Raw genomic sequence first — 27,430 nt, forward strand, 5'->3', positions numbered from 1 at the left:
TTCTTACAAGAAGATCAGGGTGTTCTTATAGGTTCTTAAAGTCCTTGAAAAAGTTAAAATCTTAATGTGATTTAAAGGTTTTAAACATGCAATTCCATTAAAATGCCCACAACTACAATAACCCGAACGCTTATGAACCGAGGAGGTTAAACGTGAGTGTTGAGGAACCTTGGACCGCTTCCTACATGGATTATCCGTCTCTTTGATTTGTCATGTTTCCCTCCTGGGCTTCTTCAGGGCAAGAGGATCCCTCTCTCTGACATCAGAACCCACTGAAGCACCTTCAGCTGGAACCAGGTGTTCTTTCATGGAGCTCCCAGAGGTGAATGTTCTAGAGTGAAGCAAGTCTTTTAGAAAGCTGCGGTCTTGATGTCGTGTAAAATGAAATCAGCAGCAGATTAATCCAGCTGAGATTAGAGATTACAGCTAAACAGATGTATATGCTGACTGATGACGGGCATGTTGGGAATAAACCAAGGAACAACGAGCACACCCTCCACCAACACTTCAGCATCATTCAGTTCTGGATGGTTTGGAGGATTTTTAGGTCCCTCAACGTTGCAGTGCTCGCGTTGGCTTTGGTACGTGATAAATTCCTGGTGACTAATTAGTTTTATTTTGACGGCCTCCCCATCACCCCACCAGTCCACTCACCAGCTTTTACTGACCGGACCGGCAGCGTCCACCAACCTGGCCGTTGCTCATCACCACTCATGATCAGTCCCTCTGAAAACATGGGAGGACATCAATGCAAAGGCAGCAGCGTGACCAACTTCCTGTTCTACGGTTATTTATTGTGTGCGGCACTTTGGAGCAACAGCGGTTGCCAATAGAAATAAAACTTGACCAAATATTTTATCAGTAATTCTTGATTTCTTGCTCTGCCTCGAAGTAAAAGCGAATATAAAACGTAAGTGAACTAACTTCTTAAAGGTTCTGTTCAGACGTCCTGATCCAGCTCTGGTTCTTCTGGAGGATGCGTTGTTACTATGGTGATCCTGAGTGTGTACCATGCTTCAGCAGGTTGGAGAAGTCAGCATCACATGGTCTAAATAAAATATGAAGTAACTACTCATGTTCATAACTACATAATGTAAACGGCCTGTATTTGATATAGTGCCTTCTAGTGTCCTAGAACCCCCCAAAGCACTTTACAACACAATCAGTCATTCACACACTGGTGGTGGTGAGCTACAATGTAGCCACAGCTGCCCTGGGGCGCACTGACAGGCGAGGCTGCCGAGCACAGGCGCCACCGGTCCCTCCGATCACCACCAGCAGGCAAGGGGGGTTAAGTGTCTTGCCCAAGGACACAACAACAGCGACAGACTGAGCGGGGCTCGAACCTGCAACCTTCCGATTACGGGGCGAGCACCTGTGCCACCGTCGCTCTATGGCTAACAGTTGGTGAATTGCTCCAAAGGTGACCTGAGAGGTGAATGACGTCCAGAAAAGTAGGAAGTTGTTCCGAAAAGTGTAGTTTTGTGATGTGCCCCCTCCCCCATCAATAAGCACATCCTGGTGGGGTGGGGGTGTACTCAGAGTTGTACCCCCCATCTCACAGAGGCAGTTAAAAGCTGCTGCATCTTCTCTAAGCTGGTAATTGCTTGTAAAAAGCCTTTGCTTTTCTGCTCTGCAATCATCTTGGTTACCTTTTCCGTGCTCCTCTGAATTTTGTCTCGTCCCTAACCTGCAGTCTTGTTACTGCATGACCTTGCATTAGACGGGGGGGCATCACAGCCTAATGCAGCAGTTCTGTCCAAGTTCTCATCCTGCACTAAACGCTCGAGACCAGATGGCCTGTCTCATGGGTTTATAGCACTTAGGAGCTACCTTTTACAGGAGAAAAACAATCTTACACTTTCCTGTTTGGTAAAGATTCAGGAAAATAGGCTCAGAGCGATTTAAAGCTCTGTTAGCAGGGAGTGTGTTGATGTCAAAGCAGCTGGTTCGTGTTCTGGTTGCAAGAAAGAAAACATCCACATTTATGGATTTTAGAAAATTTAGTCCTAAAACAGACTGAAAGAGCTGGGAGGTCAAACACCCTACCAGTTTCCTGTTCGTAAAAAATTTAATTGTTTGAAGAACTGTTAAAAAAAGCAACTCACATCCTTTCTGTCGGCTGTAACATATTATGTTTATGATCCTTACCAAAAAGTAGTACACTTCAAGTTTATTTTACAAAGTATACTAAAGTATATGTCCCCAAGTATACTTTTATTCTCCAAGTACACGGATACAAGTACACCAGCAGTTTACTATCAAGTATACTTCTTCGCACTAAATTGGAACACTTTAAGTCCCTAAAAGTATACTTAGAAGAACACTAAAGTAAACTTCAAGCTATACTTTTAGTCTACTTGTAAAAAACTTCAAGTAGACTTTGTTTACTTGCAATAAACTGTTTTGTATACTTTTTGTTTACCTGTAATAAACTAAGTAAGCTTGTAGTTCACTTGTGATGTACTCTGAGTAAACTTTTTGTTCACTTGTTATATACTTTTACTAAATTTTTTGTTCACTTGTAATATACTTTAAGTAAACTTTTAGTTTACTTGAAAATAAACTTAGGTATCCTTTTAGTTTACTTGCAATGGCCTTTAAGTTTACTTATAGTTTTATGAAAGTACACTTTAATGTATACTAAATGCAATCTTCAAGGTATACGAATAGTTTACTACCAGTTAACCTAACATTTACAAAAACTACTGAATGTAACATTTGAGGTTTCTCAGTAGTACTACAAATAAACTTCTAGTTATATTTATTCTTCACATTTTAATGCCAAGTAAGAAAAATGTAACAAACGAAGATGAACAGTAAAAGATAAAAATAAGGTAAAAGTTAAAAAACAGTAGACTAAAAATTTTGAATAAAAAGTATACAAACATAGCAGTACACAGTGCAGACAATCTAGAAATATACATATGTATGTGCATTGAAAAATGTATTTGTATGTATATCATATCAGGTGTGACATTAAAAGCAGACGATTTGATGCTCCTCCTGAGAGTACATCTGTAAGGCTTGTCACCAGCATTCAGACATCAATTCTGTTTGCTTCACAGCCAGACAGGACACGGGGGAAGAAAAAAAAGTTACAAGGGTTTGATTGTATGTAGGGGGCGCTGTCTCATATTTAGGAAAAGATCCCATGGAGCAGTTTGTAGGTTCACAACAATCATTTGCGTGTAGTTTGATGTGAATTGAATCATGCATGTGTTATTCAGGGCCTAATACCTGTCAGGGGGCGGAGCTAAAGCGATATCAACCAATGACCACAGGATTGTGTTGGGCGCGTTTGTGTGATGACATATAGCAAGTTTGGTGCAGTTGTGACCTCGTCTGTAAAAGTTATTACAGTTTTAAAGGTATGTAGGGGGCGCTGTGGTGATATTATACAACGTTCACCAACCGTTTATGCCTTGTTGGCTAAAGGGCATGATTGTTGATGCGCTCCAGACATCTGCGTCCTGAGCACGGCCACAGTAACATTATCAAATCAGGAGTCGCCACCTCAAAAACCAATTTAACACGCGATCGTTCATGTTGGCCCATTTCCTTTTATGTTTTCTGTCTTTTATTCTTTTATTTGTGCCTGATGCTTTTCGCTGCTGTGGATCGGGGCGCATCACCTGTTTTGTCCTCTGTGACGCATCTAACTGATGTGGCCGGCTCGCTCTCCGCTGTTTTAGCGGTCGGTAGATCTTTTAGAACTGCAGTTCAAAGGTAACTCATAAGGTGAATATATATGAACCCAGGTAGCAGTTTCTCTTTAGGACTGAGAGGAGATGCAGGAAGATAATAAACAGGCAGGACAGAAAAATAGTCAAATAAAAACAAGATAGTTTTTGTACCTGGTGGTTGCAACAAACAGACACCACTGAAGGTAATCAGAAGTGAGGAACAGAAAATGAAATAATTATTTTAATGTTTAGAGCAGCAGGAACTCCGAGAGGCTGCAGGCGCATCAGTGAGTTTGCGGCCGCTGCGCAGGGGGAGGGGGGAGAGGGCTGAAGCAGAAACTACCATTGTTAAAAGAAATGTGTTTAACTTTGAATTTATGGGCGCAATTTTAATTGTCAAAAACTCCAGCGAACCATTAGTTCATTTTGCTCAAATAGAAATGGAGGCCTGCCTCTAATTCTGGTCCTCCTTCCAATAAAGGCCTGGAGCTTGATGAGCTTGAGTCAAATACAGGCCCGGGCCTGTATTAGATTATTTACGGTACATCAAAAACATGAGAATAACAAATATATTTAAAAAATACAGTGCAGGAGGGGGTAAAAAAGCCAAATTCGGCTTATATGAAGCGTCCACCTATAGTTCATAATCTAATCAAATTTGCAAGTACTAAGTTGTTTAAAAGATAACAAAAATATAAAGGCACAAACAAGCAAACGAAAGTACATGAAATTTAACTGAAAAAAAAAACACCAGACCTTTAATACCTTAAAAAAGAATACAACTACTAGAAAAAATAAAAGTTCCTAAACATGCTCTCCCTTTATTAGATGGCTTTTTAACTGTTTTTTAAATACTTCCACAGTAGAACACTGGGTTGCCAGATGAGAAAAACAGTTCCACAGAATTGAACCCCTATAACGTACGGAAAATTGTCCTAAACAAGAAAGATATTTTGGGGGGTGAAGACACATCAACTGTCGTGTATTATGTGAATGAATGAGTGAATTAGCTCTAATGAAAGTTTTGAATTGTTTGGATATTTTACCATTTGTCAATAAAATCCTATAAATGAAGACACAAATTTGGTGGATATTCAATTCATGGATAGTCAGTATATTTAGCCTCTGAAGCAAAGGAACAGAAGATGCATGTAGTTCAGATCTAGTTGCTATTCTGACAAAGCGTTTCTGAAGAAGTAAAATTCTGTTAGTTTTTTTCGATTGCTAAAATTCAAAAAGCAAAAAATGAGGCACAATTTTCACAACCTCTACTTCTGTTCCCAATCGCTTGACTCAGTTTATCACTACTTAAGATTTCCTTATCATATCAGAACTCTGATTTTCCGCCTTTACACTCTGATGTCAATTTCACATTACCTTGCTGTCAAAACACAACACACAATTTTCAGGTTTACACACACTTCTCACATAAATTCTCAAAGCTTCAATCAACAACACACAAATATTCAAATCTCTAAACTTTCGGGTCTGGCGAGCAGTTTGCAATCAGGGACTGCAGCATAAAATTAAGTTTCCACAAGGCTACCCAGGTGTATGAGTGGTTTCAGGACCACCCACGGTTTTCCATTTTATACCTTCCACCTTATTCCCCCTTCCTCAATCCCACTGAGGAGTTTTTCTCAGCCTGGAGGTGGAAGGTGTACGAAAGGAATCCACAGAGCCAGGTCCCACTTCTTCAAGCCATGGAGGAGGCTTGTAGAGATGTGGCCTTTGAGGCCTGTCAGGGCTTCATGAGGCACTCGAGGCAGTACTTCCAGAGCTGTTTGGACCAGGAGGACATCGCCTGTGATGTCTAATGTTTGTCTCAGAGAAAAGTGGGCACTGTCACACATTCAGTGTATAATTCATTGTGTTCCCTTTCGACAATTGTGTTTTCAGTTTTGCTCTTCAGTGTTCTTTCCATGCTTTATAGTGTTCACCCAAAGGCTACTTGTGTTTAAGCAATGAATGGTATGTGTGGGTCATGTGAAAATGTGGCTGTGTTTACCAAATGAAAACACGTGTTCCATTTTGGGAACATGTTACGATATGTGGTGGCAGGGTTTTGTTGCAAAGGGAAGCCACGGTTTAGGAATTTGGGTGTTATGTTTGGGGTTTTGTGTGTGCAGTTTTGAAAGAAACGTACAGTTTTGAAAAACGCCTTTTAGCAATCGAAAAAACTGTAAGAGTAGTAGGGAGTGTGCTACCCCAGATCATGTTACAGTACGCAAGATGAGGATACTCTAGAACAGTGTTTCTCAATCTGGAGGGCCGGTCCAGCATGTTTTAGTTTTAATCCTGTTTCAACACACCTGATTTCAATCACCAGGCAATTAACAGACAAAGCTTGATGAGCTGTTGCATCAAGTGTTGCAGAGACAACTAAAACATGCTAGATACCAGCCCTCCAGGACCAGGATTGAGAACCACTGCACTAGACTATAATTCAATATTATAAGACATTTTGTAGAGACAAAAGAGCTCACTGTCCTTATTATACCGATTGATTTACTGATTTTTTTTACTAACATAATCAGCATGCATTTTCCAATTTAATTTTTCATCAACAGTAACTCCCAAAAATTTTACAAATGAAGCCTGTGGTAGTTCAGTGGTGTCAATTTTAATTTGATTTATACCTATATTGTTTGGCTTTTTTCCACTAAATATAATAAAATTAGATTTAATTATATTTAAAGATAATTTATTCAATGTGAACCATGCGTTATAGGCAGCTAATCCATAATAGACCTTCTCAATCAGTATTTCAAAATTTGGATGTGATACCACTAGAGTTGTGTCATCTGCAAACATAATTGGTGATAGTGTGACAGAGACATTAAATATATCATTTATATAAATAAGCAACAACAGAGGACCCAAAATTGAACCCTGTGGTGCCCCACAATCAAGCTTAGCTCTGTTGGAAAAACATCCTTTAGCTGAAACGAGCTGGGTTCTGTTAGAAATGTAACTGGTTAACCATTTGTGAGTAGTATGTCTAAAACCATATTTGTGCAATTTAGCTAAAAGTATTTTATGATTTACAATGTCGAAGGCTTTAGAAAAAGTCTAAAAAAAAACACTGCAAGTGAATTCATTGTTTTCCAGGGCAGTTTAAATTTTGTTGGTCAGGTTGAGTAAAGCCATACAGGTGGAGTGATTTTTACGAAAGCCATATTGGTAATCATTAATAACTGCATTTCTATCTAAATGAAGAATTATTTTATTAAAAACTATTTTTTCCAGAATTTTTGAAAAACATGACAAAATAGAAATGGGTCTATAGTTAGAAAAATTGGAAGGATCTCCTGCTTTAAACACGGGGACAACTTTTGCAAATTTTAGTTCCTCTGGTACAAAACCTGTTTGAAGAGACAAAGAAAAGAGATAAAAGAGTGGTTCTAAAATAAACTGTTTCACCTGCTTAATAAGTAATACTGATATGTTATCGAGCCCAGCTGCAGATGTTTTTAGTTGGTCAATGATATCACCTACTTCCTGCCGATCAAAGGGTCTAAATGTTGACATAATAGGGAATTAACCTTTGATGAAGTCCAGAGGATCACCCTCACAACTTGGAATTTCATTAGCTAGTTTTATATGATGTTGACATTTCTGAAAATGAATATAATAAGGTGATTAAAAATATCCCAAGTGCTCTGGTTCATCTAGTTAAAGCTTCTATCGGTTATATATTTAACCCTAGACTCAAAATATTAGCAGTTGATGGGATAGAAATTTTCAATAAAAAATGTAATAATATTTTCCTGAGAAACAAATTAAACAAAACCTTTTATCCAAACCCAATACTCTGATTCTCATTACTACAAAACTTTTCAAAAGAAGAAATTAAAGTTTCTTTACCCCCAAAGTATAAAGAAGTCCATTTTAAAACCTTGAATGATATTTACCCATCTAACCATTTTATACAAACTAGATTTAAATTCAATGTGGAAAAATGTTACTTATGCAAACAAAACGATGAATCGACTAAACATCTTTTCTATGAATGTGATCAAATTTTAATGATGTGGAAATCACTCCACGATTGGCTGAACTCCAATCAAATTTATATAAACAATTTCACAATTGAAGATATCTTATTTGGCATTATACTAAAAGATAAAAATAATGAATTTCTAATTAATAATCTCATAATCTTAACAAAATTTTTCATACACAAATGCCGATATCTCAAAAATCCACCTACGTGGAATAATCTCAAAAATGAAATTAAACTGCTATTGAGATCCTTAGGTAAAATGTCCACCCCCAATGCTATAAAGCTTTATGATTTCATTATGAACACTAATCTCTAACTGCTTTTTGGATGATATACACAATAGACCTTGTTTGCTCTTTAACTTCCCCCTTGTAAAACTTTATTTATATACACATAATTTTCTTTTTCATGCTGTCTTATTTGTATCCTTTCATGTTCTATTTTTGTTTTTGTTTTTTTGTTGTTGTTTTTGTTTATTGTCTTCTTACTATACCAAGTTGAATTGTATCTACAAAATGCAAGTTGAGATGAACACGAACTTTGGAGCTACTCTGTAATGTCATTCTGCTAACAATTTTTGAAATGTAGTCGTTTTTGTTCGTTTTACAAAGGTTCAATAAAAGTTCTTTAAAAAAAAAAAAGAATGCTTAAATGCTTTAGCTTTATCAAGTAGCATTAGCCCAGGTTGGTAGCTGGTGTTTGGTCTTTGGGCCATGCCCTGTAGGCTTTTCAAAAAGATTTAATCTTTGTAAAAAAATGTGATAGGATTTTTTCCTACGTAATGTCCATCGTCCTAAAACTGAAGTTGTTGTAGGACCCAGGTGCAGGAAATCCCTTCTTTTCTGTTTATCTGGGTTTGGGTTATAGCTTCAGCAGCCTCTCAGGTAATCTGGAGCAATGCAGAGCTCCTGGAGGTAGTCAAATAAATCTCATAAAGATCTGAGAGTTTTTTTTCTTTCATTCATTTATTCTCTAAACTCATTAATTTCCCTGTAAGGTCTCAGAGAGCTGGTGCCTAGCTACAGGAGTCCCACAGTGAGATGTGGGGGACGCCCTGGACAGGTCTTTGGTCCATCACAGGGACGCACGGAAACAATCAGTTACACACTCACTCTCACCTAGGAACAATTAATCTAAGTCTCTAATGAATCTAAACATAACTAACCTACATTTTTTGGCCTGTTGGGGGAAACCGGAGCACCCGGAGAAAACCCCAAAATACGTGGGAAGAACATGCTAACTCCACGCAAAAAGACTGATGCTGAATTCAAACTAAGTGTTGCTGAGAGGGGAGCTTGCTACTAACTGCTCCTCATATCAATAAATATAACAGATAATGAGTAAATAATACACTCACTCATTTTTGTAGAGCCTTTTCATCTGTAGGTCTAAAGGGAGCAGCTTTAGGGAATCTAAGCTAATCTAGATGTTTCATTACACTTGACTACGTGTTTTTCCTCCAGATGCTGTAATATTTCTTCCAACCCTTTATTATATTAAAGTTTCACTATCTCAGACCGTTTCTGTTAACTCACATGTTTGAATTTGTCTGAGTCTCTTGCTGCCTCCGACTGTTTTTCTCTTTATCTAACTGTAGCTGAAGATCCTGGAAAAATTCCATGTGTTCATCTAGACGTTTCATCACGCTTGAGTACACGTTCTGATCATCCAGATGTGTTTTTACATCTGAGTCAGGTTTCAGCTCATCCAGTTGTACTTTAACGTCTTCAACTACTTCATCTAGTTCATCTGGATGTTTAAATGTGTCTGAGTCGTTTATTTCCTCAGACTGGCTTTGCTTTTTATCTAACTGTAGCTGAAGATCCTGGAAAAAGTCCATATGTTCATCTAGACGTTTCATCACGCTTGAATACACGTTCTGATCATCCAGATGTGTTGCTATGTTTGAGTCTGGTTTCTGATCATCCAGATGTTCCATTTCTTCCAACCAATCATCCAGGAGTTTAAATTTGTCGGAGTCTTTTATTTCCTCAGACTGCTCTCGTTTATTTTCTAGTTTTTGTTTGTGATCCTCAAAAAAATGTTCGTCCAGATGTCTAGAGGTCTCAGACCGTGTTTGAGGTTCGTCCAGATGTTTTGTGGTCTCAGACTGTTTTTGTTTTCTCTCCAATGTTTGTTTAAGTTCTTCAAAAAAGTCCATATGTTCATTTAGACGTCTCACCTCGCTCGAGTACACGTTCTGTTCATCCAGATGTGTTTTTACATCTGAGTCAGGTTTCAGCTGATCCAGTTGTAGTTTAACGTCTTCGAACAGTTCTTCTAGTTCATCTGGATGTTTAAATGTGTCTGAGTCGTTTATTTCCTCAGACTGCCTTTGCTTTTTATCTAACTGTAGCTGAAGATCCTGGAAAAAGTTCATATGTTCATCTAGACGTTTCATCACGCTTGAGTGCGAATTCTGATCATCCAGATGTGTTTTTACATCTGGGTCAGGTTTCAGCTCATCCAGTTGTAGTTTAGTGTCTTTGAACGGTTCATCTAGTTTATCTGGATGTTTAAATTTGTCTGAGTCTTCTGCTCCTTCAGATTGGCTTTGCTTTCTCTCTAATGTTTGTTTCAAATCTTCAGAAAAGTCCATATGTTCGTCCAGACGATCCATGGTCTCTGACTGTATTTTAAGTTTTCCCAGATATTTCGTGGTGCCAGACTGGTATTTCATTTCCCTCAGACGTGCCAAAGCTACGTGTAACGTTTCATCTGCTTTTCTCTTTTCAAACTCTTTAGTTTTAATTTTAAATAATCTTTTCCCTTCTTCCAGTAGTTCAGTCTCTTCTCTCAGCTGTAGCTTGATGTCCTCAAGTGTATTTTTTTCATTACACAACGTTTCTTTCTCTTTCTGCACTTGTCGCCGCTCCTGTTCAACCTTCCACTTTGCTGTTTCAAGTTGGCGTTTCTGCTTTTCTAATGATAATTTCTCTCTCTTAATCTTTTGCTTTTCATCCTTATGATCTTGGATCTGTTTCTGTTGTGTGTTACAACGATCTCGGAGTTTGAGAATTTCTTCTTCCAGGAGTTTTACGTGTTTAGCTAATCTTTCTTCCTGGCTTTCTTTTTTATTTGGCTGCTGAATGCTATTACACATGCTATAAACTCCATTTAAATAATTAATCACTGCATTAAGGTTTAAATCAGCTGTTGGCTTTGGCTTGGAGGCGTTTGTTTCACTGGTACCATAATAGTCATTCTGTTCTGACAAATCTTCTGGACTTAAAGTCTGCAGATTGCCTTCAGTCTTTCCAATTTCATCGTCACATTTAAAGATCACGTTGGGTTTAAAAGCAGAAACTGGATTTTCGTTTGTTCCACTGACTGACTCTTCATCCTCTTGAGAAGAGTCCTCTAAACTGTGGAAAGTTTCTGCTGTCGGCTGACTGCTGTCAGCCCAGCTATACATTTCATTTAGATATCTAATAGCTGCACTGGGACTTAAATCAGCATGTGGCGTTTGCTCTTTGTCTCCGATGCCACAGCAATCTTGTTCTGTAGAGTTTTCTGGACGCACAGTCTGCAGACTGCTGTCAACTCCTACAAGTTCATCCACACAAAAAGCCCCGTTGGGTTTTAAATCAGAAATCTGAGTTTCATTTTTTCCACTGGCTGATTCTTGTTTATCCACTTGTGAAGAGTCCTCTAAACTGTGAAAATGGTTCGCTGTCTTAGTTTGCAGGCTGCTGTTTGAATATTTACCAGCTGCATTGAGTTTTAAATCAGCACATGAATTTAGCTCCGTGGTATTTTTCCCACGGTTCTCATAAAAATCCTTCTTTTGAGAAGAATCCACAAAATCGGAGAGTATTTTCTCTGTAAGTACAGACATGATCCTACCTGTAAAGTTTGTGGTAAATCCGGACTTCAGAGAGGTATGCTGTGCAAGCTACTGTATGACGTGTCACCTAGTCGAATGAGTTCTAAGGTGTGATGTCATCTAAGGGCACGATCAAAGGATATACGTCCTGCAGCGTCTGCGTGCCTTGCGTGGGTAGTGGTAGTGCCGTTGTCATTGGGGGGAGGGGGGGGGGGAGGGGTGCACAATTGAAACTAGATCACGTGGGATCACTATTCACGTGTCTAACCTACTTTTGGATTTTATGTATGTGTTTATTATATTTTTTGTGCGCATGATTTGCTCGTTAACAACATTTCGTGTGATTTAGTGAACACCGGAACACACAACAGTAGTTTTGTAACGCATGAATGAAGGATTTCTCAAGCAGCAACACAACTTTTCTCCTTACAAATAATGAAATAATGTCCTGAAGTCTCAAAGCTTCTCCTGTTTGAACCGAACATGAAACAATAACGTCCAAAGGAGACACTTTGGTTTGAAAAGTGGTAAAACACTAATGCCGTTGCCATGGAAACGTGTAAACTCTTAAGCTGGATTTATACTTTCCTCGTCAGCTCCAACAGGGAGAGACACGCACGCACGGACGGAGACATTTTCAGACTTCTCCGTCTCCTGGGGAGTGTTGCAAAGCAATTCCGTGCCAGGACAGCAGAGGGCGTAGCGCTGTTCTGTGGTATCCTGTCATGTATCCGGTCCAGTATGTTTATATTGTGTTTATTTATTTATTTGTATATAAGAGACTTTTTAACACAGACAAAATTGTTTCAATTCAATTCAAGTTTGTTTCTATTGTGCCTAATCACGACCAGAGTCGTCTCAAGGCACTTCACATAATAAATACTCCAATACAGGTCAGTTCATTAAGCCAATCAGAAAAAAGTTTCCTATAAAAGGAACCCAGCAGGTTGCATCAAGCAACTTTACAGCAATCCTCATACTAAGCAAGCATTTAACGACAGTGGAGAGGAAAACTCCCTCCAACCTCCAGATGATCCTGGCTCAGTATAAGCAGCCATCCACCATAACTCAATGGGGATCGAGAAGACAGAGCAGACACACACACAACATATATATCAAGTAGTGTTTCTATGTAAGATGTCACTCAGTGTCTCCTCTGCATCACCAGGTGGTCTAGGAATCAGATGAAGACCTGAAACTTCTTTGGGTAGGATTACATCTCAGCTGGACTGCGGTAAAGTTAGCTTGAAGTTGGACGTTGGATATTCGACAAACCCGGTTCCCCCGGTTAGCGAAAAGTCTTCATGCCGTGCGCTCCGGCGGCGGTTAGCTGAGTTTCGAGGACTCGCCAACGGGAACGGTGGCTCGCTACGTAGTATCCTACTGGTTTATGTAGTATCTTACTCTTTAGCCATTGGCTAAAATTTATTCAAAATGACTCAAATTCTATGTTTTAAGCTGAAGGTGGCACAATACTGTGGTATTTAGGCAGAATTTTTAATTTTTAAAGAAAATACACCAAATGCTAAAATAGTGAATACACACATTTAAAACACTATTAGACACTCATTTATACAGTTCATCAGCAAAAAAAAAGTTCATTTAGACGTTACTAGCTCTTTAAGGACTATCAACAAATTTGTAGTCCTTTGTAAAGGAGTACAAAAAAACAAAAGCTTCCAGAATAATTGCCTAAATGACTTAAAATTACTTCTGAGTTGTGTTGCTCAACTACATTTACAAGACACAGCAGTTTTAACACATTTCACACAATCTGATCTGTTTTATTCTAATTTTTAACCAAAATGACAATATTTTTTTCAATAGCTCCTAGGTAAATCAGTCTGAATACATAATACCATTTCTCAATGGTGTTACTTAGCCAGACCAATAAGACACAGCAGCTTGTTTCCACAGTTTTCAAGATCTGATCTTTTTTATTAGGATTTTTTTATCAAAAATTCAGTGATTTCTTCTAATAGCTCCTAGGTTAATTTATTTTAATACTCAAAACCCTTTCTCAGTGGTTTTACTAAGGTAGATCAATGAGACACAGCAGTTTTGATCACATTTCACAAGATTTGATCTCTTTTATTGGAATTTTCACAAATACAGTGATTTCTTTCAATAGCTCTTTTCACACCTCCTGCACCCTGTAAGCTGGGTGTGAATGAGTCTCCCAGTGCCCTGGCTGCCACACTCTGTTCATTCAACTGTAGGTATTTGTGTGTTTGCTTCATGGTTTTTGCTTGTTTCACCTATCTTCAGCACGCTCTGTTCCCTCAGTGGAGTCATCCTTGACGCCTCCTCCAAACACCTGCGTTTCACATAAGGGTGTTGCCGCTGTACCAGCTGTAATGTTCTGGTTCTGATCTGATTCACTACCATAGACCCTGTTTCAGATCAAACGTATAAAAATGATTAAAATAAGTTTATACTTATTTTCCCAAGCTGAGAGTTCTAAAAACAAGTTAAAATTTGCAGAGAGGAAAAGCAGAGAATAAATAAACCCAAATCCTGTCCAATCATCCTTTGAGCAACATTATTCTCGAACTTTTCAGAAATAATTTGTGAATAATCTAAGCAGCCCTTTCCTGTTGTTGCTCTTCAAACTCTTCTTAATGCCTAACTTAAAAAATATTTGTACACCTAATCAAGTTTCTGCTGAAAACAAACCTCACCACTTAGCAATTGTACTGGACATGGATCAGCCTATTTCAGATCGCCTTTTATATATATATATATATATATATATATATATATATATATATATATATATATATATATATATATATATATATATCACCACTTAGCATGAACTTGATTTTAATTGCCTGATTTAAATATGTAATAAAAATGTATTTATGTTATCCTTAACGAGTAACTTTTATTCAATTTCGCAGTTTTTTTATTTAAATTCCCGATAATCGTGATAAACAGATGTCCTGTTTGACTCTTTTGACATTTTCTTAGCTCTGCTTTACAACAAATATGTATTTTCTCCACATTTTATAATTTATTGTGTAAAAAATCACAACTAAAATGGGAATAAATGGAATTTCCCCGCAAGACATTCGCTAGAAGTTCAAACAATACAAAATAAAATGAACGAATTAAAATTAAATGGGGGTGGGGCACAAAAAGCTAACCAGAAAAGAAGAAAACAAAGATTGAATCAAATCTTGTCGAACAAGAAACTTAAATTAAAGGACTAAATACTAAAATAACAAACACATACGTATTAAAATATGCAACTAAAACATTGTCGTCATTTGTAACGTAACATGTCGCAAAACTACAACAAAACAACAGCATTTTCGACACTTGGTCCTGCTTTCTGGCAGCAGTCGGTTACAAATAGGTGCGCGTTTCCAGGGAGCCTGATAGAGGGAAACGGTTCTAGGAAGAGGATGTGAGAGGCGAAACTTCACAGGTAGAAATCAAATCATCGCCAGCTGTAAAGTTTTGCTCGTAACCACAAACTAGTGCTTATTTACGCCGTAAACGGAAGATCATGAGCGCGGCTCTGTTTGTTTTTTAAAACGATAATTAGCTACACGAAGAGAAGTTCTTTGTCTTAGTTTGCGTCTGTTGGGTAAATAATTTGGCTAACTAACTTAAATAACATCTTAAATCTTTGCGCCAACTCGAATGACCAAACGGTAGCTAGCTTGTAGCTAACTAGCGACTACTTCCTTAGAGGAACTGAGCTCATGCCTTTTGATTTGAGGTTGTTTATCGCAGAAGTCCTTTCACCCCGGAACGTGAATGCGTCACCTGAGCCGTAATCCTCCGGTGTGTGTCATGTGATCTAAGGATTCTCTTTCATTTACTCTGAACAGGAACCACGAGAGAGCAGCGTGATGGGAGAATGAGGAGAGGTCCCTGGTGTTGGTATGATGGACGGACTGGGAAAGACGGGATCCATGTGCAGCTGTAAGCCGGCCCATGGCTCATTCAGCCCCCCCAAAAACCTCCAAGCTGCTATGGAAACTCAAAGACTGCTTTTCCTCAAACGGAACAACTCTTCAGACCAATAACGACGTTGGTACCCGTCTTTACTCTCAGATCTGTGGAACTGATGATTTCATGAGCCAGATAGTTAGTGTCCTTTTTGACCTGATTTCAGAACAGTCCCATGGAGAACAAAAACCCTGTGTTGGAGTTGAAGGATGTCCCTCCCCCTCCACACCACACGCCCCCCTCCCAGTTACCCAAGTCCTTATCTTTTGCACCCCTCTCTTTTCCTCCCCCCTGCTTGCTGCCGCCTCCTCCTCCGCTTGTACATGACTCCCACCAACAACAGCCCAAATATCAAGAAGGGGCTAGCCCCAAAGTAAGCATTTGCACTCACTGTGACTGTTGCACCTCAGATGGCTCGTTGGGTAGAAAAGTTGGTGGCGACTGCAGCAGCATTGCTGGTACTGGTGTGCATCATTTGTCTCCCAGCTCTTGTGGAGCACCCATTAGTAGCAGCAATAGTAGCAGACTTGTGACCTGCTCTGTAGCCTCATCAGTTCATCAGTATAAGCAGAGTTGTGGAGGGAAACCTGAAATGTCTGATTCCTTCCTGAGGTTGGGCTTTAAATCTCAGCTGCCCTGTTCTGTGGCTACCTCTCAGCCTCTGTCGTTGCACCCTTACTTCCCCTGCTGCTCAGGGCCTCACAACTACTCAGCTGTACCTTTTTCATGCACTCAGTCTAGCGCATTTCCATCTTCTGCACCCCTGGCTTCTTCCACTTCCTCTCTTGCTTCCTTGCGGGGGTCTTGCCTGGCCCCTTCTGGCTGTAACCCTTGTGGTGTGAACTCATCCGCCAGAGCATCCCACAGAGCCATACTTGATCACCCGTCTACCACAACCATCACTACTTCCACCACCTCAGCACACTTCTGCTCTAACTCTTTGCACCTAAATGTAGAGCGCACGGTTTGTGGGAATGGGGCGCACTTCTGCTGCCAGGAGTGCTTTTTACAGGTTGGTTCAGGTTCACTTTATTTCTATTTAAGTATTTATTTATGCTGTATTTGCATGCCTTGATGGGATTTTGTGCTTGTCGCATGAAAAGAATAAACAATAATTTTTCTTTAAACAGGAATTTTGCCAGTTTATGGTTCACTTATAAATGTTTCTTACTCTTTTCAGCCCAAGATCAGTCCGACCTCAGAGTCTGAGAAGGCGTGGCCCAAAGTTCCTGCTCCTCACGCCGCTTCTGTCCCTGTCCCCATCTGTAATGGCTGTGGGACGTCCTCTGATGCCATGGTGCTCAAGCCGTCCACCACCTTCGGAAAGACCACCCAGAAGTATGGTTAGTGGACTTTAATACAGCTTTCATCTCTGCTTTGTTTTGTGGCTTACTGTCGAAAAGCCGAAGCCTGATGGAACCGCTTTGATTCTGTTTTGTAAGGTTCTCCAGAAAACGGCGTTCCCGAGAACATCCCTCCAGTGGGCGTCTTTTGGGACATTGAGAACTGCAGCGTTCCGAGCGGACGCTCCGCTGAAGCTGTTGTCCAACGTATCCGCAGCCGGTTCTTTCAGGGACACCGAGAGGCAGAATTTATTTGTGTTTGCGATATCAGTAAGGAGAGCAGAGTGGTCATCCAAGAGCTCAACAACTGTCAGGTATCGGCGAAAACTGAGTTGGAAACTTTTCCCTCTTTTATAAACTGCTGAAGTGTTTTTTTTTATGCAGATTTTGTTTACTTGTGCTGTTTTTTTCAGTACACGATCGAACTGGTTGTTCCAAAACAAAATGTTCGTTTGCCTTTTTTTGTCAGGTTACAGTTGCACACATTAACGCCACAGCCAAGAACGCCGCGGACGACAAGCTTCGTCAGAGCCTGAGGCGCTTCGCTGAGACCCACGCGGCTCCCGCTACCGTCGTTCTGGTGTCCTGTGAGTTTTCAGTCGAGTACAACAAACTGAAGGCACAATGCTGCAGACCTGCTCTGACTGAGCTGAATTACTTCTCCCCAACAGCGGATGTGAATTTTGCCAGCGAGTTGAGTGATCTGCGCCATCGCCACGGCTTCCAAATAGTTCTGGTTCACGGAAACCACGCGTCGTCAGCGTTGCTGCAGCACGCCCACCGCCATGTGGCCTTCCAGGAGATCACGGCAGATCTGCCACAGCGTGTTCTCGTCAAAGCACAGGTAGGCCGTTCAGATGCTACGTTTAGGTGTAGTAGGGTTGTCACGGTAACTGGTGTAGCAGTAAACCCCGGTAAAAAAGTTGACAATAATAATAACCGTCTTGTTTTTTAAAAATTCTATTATCTCGGTGGATTACCGTGGCTGCGGTGTAGGCGCGGTGACCCTTACCAGCCACCGTATCATCTGCTGAAGTTGCCGGCGGCACATGCGCACTTTGTTGTTTACAACCAAAACTTTCTTGAAGCTAAAGCTGAAATAATGGCCAAAGGAGGAGACGGCAGCGCTCAGAACATTTATTATCCCTCAAAGAAGACAGAGTGGGAAGTACGGGCATCTTTTGGATATCTGAAGAATGCCGAGGGACAGCTGATAGAAGACGGCTATCCTGTTTGCAGCACGTGCAGAAAAAGTGTCTGTGAAAGGCAGCAACGCTTCAAATCTCATGACACATCTGCGTGACCATCACCCACAACTCTACAGTCAACGCAAGGCAAGCTAACGTTAGCGTTTTAGCTAAAATGCGTGATCCGAGGATTTGGGTTGAGGGAGAATGCAACGAGTCGCTATATAAAGCAGCCGCAGCGCCGCTACCTGCATATAAACCGTGTCGCGGACACCCCCATGTTGAAATGACGCTATGCATTACGGGGCTCCCAGGGGCAGATAAGAGTTGGTCTCTCTCCGAGAATAATTATGAATTTATGACATTTTCCCACATCTGCAAAGCTCACTGGAAGGACACAAACCGAGGACAATATTTTCCTGATATAGGGTTTATTACTCAAGTAAGGGTAAAAAAGTATCTGATTAGAAGGCTACTTGAGTACTGAGTATCATCTGATCTAATATTTTTAAAATGATGACATCAAACAGAAGAAAATAAGAAGTTATGGGCAAATATTGGTATTTTAAAGACTAAAGGGGAAAAATGTAAACAAATAAACAACATCATTACAAATTAACACATTTTAGGCCAAATTTAGACACAAACTGAGGACAATATTTTCCTGATATACAGGGTTTATGTTGCTGTCTGAAAATGTAACACGTTTAAAAAAAATACTGCGATAATACCGAAAACCGTGATATTTTGGTCACAATAACCGTGAGGTTACATTTTCACACCGTGACAACCCTAAGTCTAAATCTGTTATCTAAGGTAAGTAGTGACTCCACGGTTACAAAGACCATTTCAGTTTGGACTCCTCAAACAGAGACGGGTGTATTTTTATTACTGATGCTTTTTAAGCCCTTCCAGGTTGTTCATGTGATGCTTGAGGTAATTTAACCTCCTTTTCCCATCAACACACGATTCTACAGTAATGTTAAAGCCGCTCAGCTGTTTCACCAGGACTCTGGTAGCTGCTCGTGTGTTTTCTTATCAACACCAACTGTTAGTTTTCCTTTATTCATTCCTTCATCCTTTCGTTCTGTCCTGGTTAGTCTGACTTCTGTTTCCTGAGTGTTGCATGTCATCAGAAATGGGAGGATTACCCAGGAAGATGTCTTCAATATTGTTTCAACGAAATCAGAGACCAGAAGTACAGAAACGTCTCGTTTAGCTGAGATTTAACTCCTTTGCGTTTGAATGTTGATAAAATATGTTCAGCGTGTTGTTTAGATGGGTCTGAAGAACTGGTTGTTCTGGAAACTTCCTGTCAGCGCTGTGTAGAAATAAAAATGTAATTACACAAAGCAGACGGGCACAAATCTCTTCCTCCCCTCCTTCAGCCCAGTTTCAACCTCCTCTATGTGCACAACCTTCCCATCATCTGTGACAAGAGTCTGAGGAATGCCGTGAAGCTCAGGCTCCGCCGCCTGTCAGACAACTGTGGCGGCAAGGTCCTTGGCATGTCCCAGGGAACGGCGGTCCTCCGGTTTGGCAGCGCCGAGGCGGCTGCACGGGCCCGCAAGCGAATGGAAAACGAGGATGTCTTTGGCCACCGAATCAGCCTCTCTTTCCACCCGAGGCCCAGAGATGAAGCCGGTCCTGAGGCTGAGCTCCAGTCTCAACCTCCTCTCTTGCCTCGGCCCCCCATCTTTCAAACCCAGGATACGATTTTTGCCCCTCCTCCTCTTCCTTCATCCATATCCACGTTTTCTTTCCTACCTCTGGAGAAGCCCAGATCACCAAGGAGGCCGAGGCGAGCGCCTGAGAGGGCCTACAGCCCTAGAAGGGGGTCCAGTGGACCGCCTGGTGGTGCTTCAGTCAAATCCCATCAGGTCAGCAGACTTATCCATGCCTGCTTCCCGTCGTCCTCCTCTGCCCTCTGCTCTTGTTTGGGCTGCCCCCCCCCCCCCCCCCCCCGGTGTCCTGATTACTGCTTTAACTAACTGCATGTTTGCCTTCATTCATCTTCTGCTTGGATGTAGCATGTGCTGTTAGCTGCTGACGCTCATTTCCCTGCATGTGCATCCCTCCTGTCGTCGTGCAGATTTGATCATTTATGTGTTGTGTTGGATGAGCTTGTCCAGTCATTCTGTAGGAATTTGGCTCTGAGCTCTTCGCAACAAACCCTGCCGGCTCGTCTCTTCCTGCTTAAAGAGCAAGTCACCCCCAAATCAACCTGTTTTTCCTGATAAACTACATAAATGTGTGTCTAATCGTGCTGCAGACAGGTGTAGTCAATAGTTTTGCACTTTAGTGCATCTTGGTTAAAATTTTTATTTTCTGCCTAAAGTGCCGTTGTCAGGTAAAAACTCTGCACTGCATTTGAATTTAAATCTGCCATCATTATTGGCTAAGAGGTACCCTAGAACGTTAGCTGGTACCATATGATGTCACAATGTCGTTGTGAGCCTGTGTGTGTATTTGTTAGCGGCTCCGCCCTCTTGGTCTGCTAGGCAACAGCATTTGTTGCGTTTTTCAAACAGGAAGTGGGAGTGGAGTAATGCTCTGGTAGGGGGTGACTTGCTCTTTAATTATGATCAAATAAAGTGGTTGTTGAAACGGGAGAAAACAGATCCGTTAATGGTGAAACTAGGGATGAGCTTCTGAACACTATAAACTAAAGATGTTTTATTTAGCTCACTAATAGGTGAATTTAAATTTGCATAATTGTAAAATAAGGATTATTTTGTTCATCCTTAGTTTTACTACTAATTTGTCTCTTTTTGTCCAGTTCATTTTTAATTCCCTGACCAAACCTACTAACCACTCGTTCACCCCTCAGTTTTCCAACACGAACTTGTTCCGGGAGTACTGCCTCACCCACCTTGCTGTTTTTTTAAGGAGCTGGTTAACATGGAAGGTAAATCCAGGATGGGTCTGCATCCTCTGGACAAAGGAGATTCTTCCACGTCACCTCGCAAAAATGATGAGAAAGCAGCCCTGGAGCAGCCGCCTGGCTTTAGAAGAGAATCCGTGCTCAGGAGGAGGTAGAGACGCCAGAAATGAAGTTTTAACTGATTAAATATGAAGTGCTTTAACTCGCACTGCTGTGGTTGGAGTACACGTGTACTTTTTGACTCTTGTTTTAAAAACATGGCTGCTCTTGTCAAAACCCCTCCCTTTTGTGTCAGAGAGGGCTCCGTCTCCCGGAGTGTGACCGAGTCTCCCGTAGACCAAAGAGAGAGAAACTCAGGGGAGTTCCAGATTAGCACGCCCTCCGCCTTCAGCAAGCTGAACCTGCACCGGAGCTTCAGTCCTCTCGTCGTGTCTCCGGGGTCCTGGTCATCCAGGTACGAATGGCCTGGCATCTCTCAGCGATCAGACTAAAGGCCGGTTGTTCCAACCTCTTTTCTTCCTCCCACATGTAGGAGTGGATCCCCCTGTCTCTCCAGCCGCTCCTCTCCTCTGCTTGCTACCCCTCGTAGCTCTCGTCCCGAAGGTCCCCCTGATCCCTTCTCAGAAGGTGCAGAGGTCCAGGTGGCCAACCTGGACTACAGAATGTCTCGTAAAGAGCTGCAGCAAACGTTGCACGACACCTTCTGTCGATACGGACAGGTAACCCTTCCTGTGGTCTCTGATGAGCATAAACGTTATTCGTGATTGTCGCAGCACGTTTCCTACGGCTCTCCGAATGGTCTGACTTTAGGTGAAAGCCGTTGAGTTGAGCCCCCACACGGACTACCAGCTGAAAGCCACCGTTCAGATGTCGTTGCTACAGCAGGCCATCGGCGCCGTCAGCGGTCTGCACCGCTATAAGATCGGAGGCAAACGCATCCAGGTGTCTCTGGTCACCGGTGGCAGCAGCAAACCCCTCACCACACTCAGGTGCCGTTGATGCATCACGTTAGGTGGAAAGTTCGACTGTTGGATGTCTTGAAACTCTGCAGGAATTGTTGGATTAAATTTCACTTCGTGATTCTGCAGCTCAGAGATGATCTGCATTCTTCAAGATGCCCCTGCCAGCTGCCTCCCTCTGTTCAAACTCGCCGAGATCTACGAGAAGAAGTCAGTGCCGGTCGCGAAATAACTTCGCTTCCCATATTTTTAGTTTTTGCATTTTAGGATTTGAATGAAAATTCATAACAATGAGCTTTTCTGCGCCCCTCCCTTCATCCAGATACTCCCGTAAACTAGCGATCGGGGATCTGTACAGACTACCAGATGTGCTCTCCGTGCGGGAGCAGGGCGGCTCCAGGCTTGTGTGCCTTCTCCCCAACAGCCAAATTCGCCAGAGCCCTCTTGGATCCTCTCAGTCCCAAGAAGGGTCCTCCTCAGCTAGCGGGAGTCCCGTTGTGTTCGAGGAGCTCGAGTATCACGAGCCCGTCTGCAGACAACATTATGCACACCAGGACTTCAGGTATAGGTGCTCGCTTAGCTGACTTCCTGCAGACTCGCTCCTATTTTCTCCTTGATTTTGGAGATTTATTTAACTTGTTTACAGCGAAGCTGACTTCGACCCCGACTCCTATAAAGTCCCGTTTGTTGTGACATCACTGAGCAGTTTGGCCTCAGCTGTCCACAGCCTGCTGGAGTCTCACGGGGGCACGCTGCCACTTCTCAGGTAACGGTCAACTCCTTAATCAGCCGGTATACTTGCACACACGATAAAGCGAATGCATGCTGCTCTTTATTTTAAACGTAGTTTTGTAGACTGCTACGCCGAAAAGTTCAGCCCTCTGCAGTTTGGCAGTGAGACACTAGAGGGCGGTGTTCCTCTGGAGCACTTGATCACCTGTGTTCCCAGCGTCACCTTGGTAACAGCCCAGAACGGGTTCAAAGTTATCAAGTGGACCCACAACAAGCCACCTGCACAGAACTCCGGTAGGAACGTTCGCCAACACCAGGATTGTGACGTGAAGGGAATTTATTTTTCGTGGTTTATTGGTTTCGGGTGTTTTTTTTTTTGTTTTCAGAGTCGTGGATTCAACGCTGCAGGAGTCCGGTGGGCAATCCGCAGCTCATCCAGTTCAGCAGAGAAATAATCGACCTGCTGAAGAATCAGCCGTCGTGCGTCATGCCAATCAGCAAGTTTATACCTTCGTACCATCATCACTTTGCTAAGCAGTGCCGTGTGTCGGACTACGGCTTCTCCAAGCTGCTGGAGCTTCTGGAGGCGGTCCCGCATGTTCTGCAGGTAACGCAGCAAGGTTCACCCGTAAAACCAGCGTCTAGCGGTGCACCTAATGTGTGCGGTGTGTTCTTTACCAACAGATACTGGGTATGGGTACGAAACGTCTGCTGACCCTCACCCATCGAGCCCAAGTGAAACGCTTCACCCAGGATCTGCTTAAGCTGCTCAAGTTTCAAGCCAGCAAACAAGTTGCAATTAAAGACTTCACGCAGGCGTACCATTGGTCAGTGAGTGGGTTTAAACCTGAACAATGGTGTCGTTAGGTGGTGGAGTAAACCCAAACGTTCTGTGTTCTGGTCTAGGTGCTTCTCCAGAGACTGGAGGGTAACGGATTACGGCGTCTGTGATTTGATGGACCTGCTGACGGAGATCCCCGACACCACCATCACCATCGCTCAGCAGGAAACCGACGCGGTCATTTCCGTTCCTAAAAGGGGTCGGTGCTGGTTTAGGTTGTTGTAAACGGAGGTCGTTTTTTCTGTAGTGTATGTGGGGCAGGGTAAAGGTTGCTGCCGCCTAGCAGCCAGAGTTTGAATGACATCACACGAAAGGAAAGCGGTAAACATTTGGATGTAGGTTCTCGATAAGAAGTCCGCTTTTAAATATCGACTCGGTATCGTAACGCAAAGACGGCGCTATCGGTGTTTTCGTGCATCCCCGATGCCGACACGGGGTCAAATGTTGGGAGTTTCAATTCTTCAGCTGAAATCATCTCAGGCAGTTATTGAATGATTTTGTGTTTTGTAGATCGTACTGTTGAGGAAATGGAGCGAACCAAGCAGTTTGGGAAGGAGGTGGTGGACCTCCTCCGCCACCAGCCTCGCTTCCGGATGTCGTTCAGCAAGTTCATTCCCACCTACCATCACCACTTGGGTCGCCAGTGCAAGCTCAGCTACTACGGGTTCACCAAGCTGCTGGAGCTGTTCGAGGCCATCCCCGACATCGTGACGGTGAATGCAGACGGATTATTCTGCTCCCGCTGGCGTGTGAAACATGATCATTAGTGTCGGATTCCTGCCTCCCTCTTCTTTCCCCTGGCCTGAGTGGATTCAGTCCAGTTTACGAGCTCTCGTCGTCTCCTTCAGGTGCTGGAGTGCAGCGAGGACAAAGTGCTGATTCTGACAGAGGTGGAGCGCATCAAGGCTCTGGCGGCCCAGCTGGTGAAGCTGCTGCGGACTCAGAACCACTTCAGCCTCCCCGTCAGCCAGCTGCTCACGGAGTACAGCAAGACCTTTGGTTACGGCCTCCGCCTTCAGGACTATGATGCCACCTCCCTGCCTGCTCTGCTGGCCAAACTTTGCCATGTTGTCAAGGTAGAAAAGGAGGAGTTAGTTCGACATCGCCCTCAGAGTCGAGGGTTCCTAAAAAGTATCATTTACTTTTCACCCTACAAACATCTTTTTTTGTTTTGGTGAAGGTGGTGGACGGCTCCGAGGGCCGAGAAGTGCAGCTGATCAACAGGAAGTCTCTGCGGCTGCTGACCTCTCAGCTTTTAGCTCTGCTCATGTCCCAGGATGACGGTCAGGTGACCAGAGGGATGAAGGTGGAGGAGCTGAGCCGCCTTTACCTGAGCGTTCACGGTACGCAGCTGAACCCGTGTGAGTACGGGTTCCTCTCTCTGAGCGAGCTGCTCAAGAGTCTCCCGTATCTCGTGGAGGTAAGAACAAGCTTTTCTCTAATCGAAGGCAGATTTTTACATTTCTGGAGTTTAAAGCTGTTACGCTTCGTCTTTGTGGTCAGTTATACCAAGAGGGAAGCGGTGACGGTGATGCCAGTGGTCCGGAGGATGAATGGGTGAGACTGGCGAGGCTTTACCAGTTTGCTCGTAACGTCCGTGCGCTGCTCCACACCTACCACTACAACCAGATCTTCCTGACGGAGTTCCAGGGGGCTTATAACAAGTTTACGGGCTGCAGCCTTGAGCCACGCTCCTACGGATACTTCAGCGCTGATGAGCTGCTCGGCGCTATTCCACAGGTGGGAGGGTCCCACTGACCATTCCTCAACCAGTCAGGCTTCTCTGGATGAAACTACCATTATTTATTGTTTTTGATCAGGTGGTCTGGATCAAAGGGCACGGTCACAAGAGAATTATCGTTTTAAAGAACGATATGAAAGGTAAGCGCACATTTCCTTGTTGCAGCACTGAAATGGTTCAGATCCTGATGTTCCTAGTGACGCCGCCTTGTCATTTGGATACATCTGGAAAGTAACTGTAGCGATAGCGTTGTCACAGGTTGGTATTTTTGAATGTGTATTACTTATTTAGTCGTCTGACTTGTCTGTTTCAGCAAAGACGAGTTCTTCAGTCCCCAGCAGCCCCCAGCCAGGGGAGAGTCCAAGAGACAGTCCTGTTAGCAGTGCAACATCTGCAGCCGCCAGCCCCGGTGATTACACCCGCAGAAATGTCCCGTGAACGAGTTCGTGGTGGGTACACCAGCCTAACAGCGTTTGAATTTCCAGGTGTTGATGCAGCTGCAGAGTCCGAGCTGCTGTGTCTGACGTCACCGCTGGATCTGCTGTGCGGTCCCGTACCATCCTGCCTGCCGTCGCCTCAGCTCCACCCTGACCCCATCGGTCCCCAGCAGGTGGACCTGATCAACTTTGAGAAAACTCAACTGCTGACGGGTCAGTTTAACGTTGCAGGTTTAACACCAAGTTAGTCCGTTTGTTGCCTTTTTACACGAAAAAAGCACGCTTTGGCTGATTTCTCTCTGCGAGTAGCGTCGACACGAAAGTCTCCAAATGATCTCGAAGCATCAGTGAAGGTTCTCAGGTTCTCGCTTGACTGCAGGTCTGGGAATCCCTTTCCCGATACGATTTTAACCGTCTGATCATCCTCTGGGTCCGTTTGGCCCCAGACGATGATTATTATTCAAAAGAATTAAAGTAAATTTATTATTTGGCTTCGTATTTGATGGTGACAACCAAGCATTCAATTTTAATGAAGCTTTATGAAAACCCCAAATTCAAAATCTGTTAGAATATTAAAAGGTTGCATATTGTAGAGTCGGAGCATCACACTGATGGATCCAAAACACCTGCAAAGGGTCCCTGAGCCTTTAATTCTGGTCCTCGAGGGCTGGTATCCTGCATGTTTTAGTGGATTCCCTGCTCCAACATTCCTGATTCAGCAGCTAAATCACCTGTTAACACCTGCTGATTAAAATCAGGAGAGTTAATGCAGGGAAACCACTAAAACATGCAGGATGGTGGCCCTTGAGGACCAGGACTCCTCACCCTTGCTTTAAATTGTCTCTCAGTCTAATTACTGAAATACATGAATTTTTGCAGCATATTCTCAGTTTTACAGTTTCACCTGTTTTTGCTGTCGCTGGAATCTAGAGAATATTCTAAAAATTCACAAGTGTGTGTGTGTGTGTGTGTTTAGAGTGTGAATCTGAAGAGGCAGCTGCAGACGACCCCTCTGATCCACCTGAGCACCCCGGGGCCACGCCTCCCCCTGACTTGAGGAACTCCTTGTCCCTGAGCAGTCCTGGCAGGAGAGATAGTCGCAGCAGAATCAAGCTAGCTGCTAACTTCTCCTTCACAGTAGGCCTCTGATCCCATCCCACACACAAGCACAGTAACTCTGAAACCAGAGTTGAACTACTAGTCTGCGTGGAAACGGCTTCTCAGAGGGGTTTTCGTTTTCCCCTCACGAGCTCGTCATGCTCTTCTAGGTTCAAATGTCCTGATGTTCGCCACGCTGTGATCCACTTGTTGCAGATTTACTGCAGTGCTTTGATTTCTCACTTTTCACCTACTGTAGACTGTTTGTCCCCATGCCACGGTTTCCAGGAACGTGCATCTTTAAATCGGAGCCATGGTCATCATGTTGAACTCGTCACGAATGAAGCCGAGTTGTCTCTGCATCGAGGTTTCAGTTTGTAAAACTGACATAAATGATTTTTGTTGGTAAACCATAAGAAACCCTTTAAACGACTTCCATGCCGCGTGCTGAAGAACAGAATCTCTCATTTCAAACCTAATTTTGAACATTAGAGCTTTTTCAGGCTGATTAATTACATATGAAGAGAAATCCAGCTGATAAACGGCTGCCTGTTTAATTCAGATTTTTAAAGAAGTAGCTTGTCCTGCGTCGTCCCCGTCAGGAAGGGTAGGAGTTTAGTTCCTTCTAGAATATGCAGAGGGTCTCGTCCCACGTGGAAGAGCTTGCAGAATGATGAAAAACCAGCTAAGGATCCGACTACGACCACTCTTGGATTCTTTTTTTTTA

General features: G+C 42.8%; 2 protein-coding genes and 1 long non-coding RNA gene across 4 annotated transcripts; 1 reads left to right on the top strand and 2 right to left on the bottom strand.

The window, feature by feature from the left end:
• Positions 1 to 185: 185 nt before the first annotated feature.
• On the bottom strand, positions 186 to 11,672 carry LOC139070274 (uncharacterized). 2 transcript variants are annotated; one of them, XR_011520815.1, is made up of 3 exons: positions 11,539 to 11,672; positions 655 to 726; positions 186 to 331 (listed from the first exon to the last, which is right to left on the bottom strand). It is a non-coding gene; the product is annotated as an uncharacterized lncRNA (long non-coding RNA). The 2 variants fall into 2 exon arrangements; XR_011520814.1 differs by lacking the exon at positions 11,539 to 11,672 and adding an exon at positions 925 to 1,054.
• On the bottom strand, positions 9,048 to 11,544 carry LOC107392859 (involucrin-like). Its single transcript, XM_054743469.2, has one exon. The coding sequence runs from the start codon at positions 11,528 to 11,530 to the stop codon at positions 9,224 to 9,226; it is 2,307 nt and encodes a 768-aa protein (XP_054599444.2). The 5' UTR covers positions 11,531 to 11,544; the 3' UTR covers positions 9,048 to 9,223.
• A 3,690-nt stretch (positions 11,673 to 15,362) lies between the features above and the next one.
• marf1 (meiosis regulator and mRNA stability factor 1) lies at positions 15,363 to 26,952 on the top strand. Its single transcript, XM_015970943.3, is given in 27 exon segments — positions 15,363 to 15,453; positions 15,455 to 15,562; positions 15,648 to 16,493; positions 16,662 to 16,824; positions 16,924 to 17,138; positions 17,294 to 17,411; positions 17,496 to 17,668; positions 19,400 to 19,891; positions 20,901 to 21,046; positions 21,191 to 21,349; positions 21,428 to 21,614; positions 21,706 to 21,884; positions 21,984 to 22,064; positions 22,177 to 22,416; positions 22,501 to 22,620; positions 22,702 to 22,880; positions 22,973 to 23,193; positions 23,271 to 23,413; positions 23,493 to 23,626; positions 23,938 to 24,140; positions 24,276 to 24,503; positions 24,608 to 24,847; positions 24,931 to 25,167; positions 25,248 to 25,308; positions 25,482 to 25,577; positions 25,654 to 25,818; positions 26,582 to 26,952. Coding segments are annotated over 27 exon segments (5,346 nt in total). The 5' UTR covers positions 15,363 to 15,414; the 3' UTR covers positions 26,755 to 26,952.
• Positions 26,953 to 27,430: the final 478 nt, after the last annotated feature.

The sequence above is a fragment of the Nothobranchius furzeri genome, chromosome 6 (assembly GCF_043380555.1).
Source record: "Nothobranchius furzeri strain GRZ-AD chromosome 6, NfurGRZ-RIMD1, whole genome shotgun sequence".
Classification (NCBI taxonomy): Eukaryota; Metazoa; Chordata; class Actinopteri; order Cyprinodontiformes; family Nothobranchiidae; genus Nothobranchius; species Nothobranchius furzeri.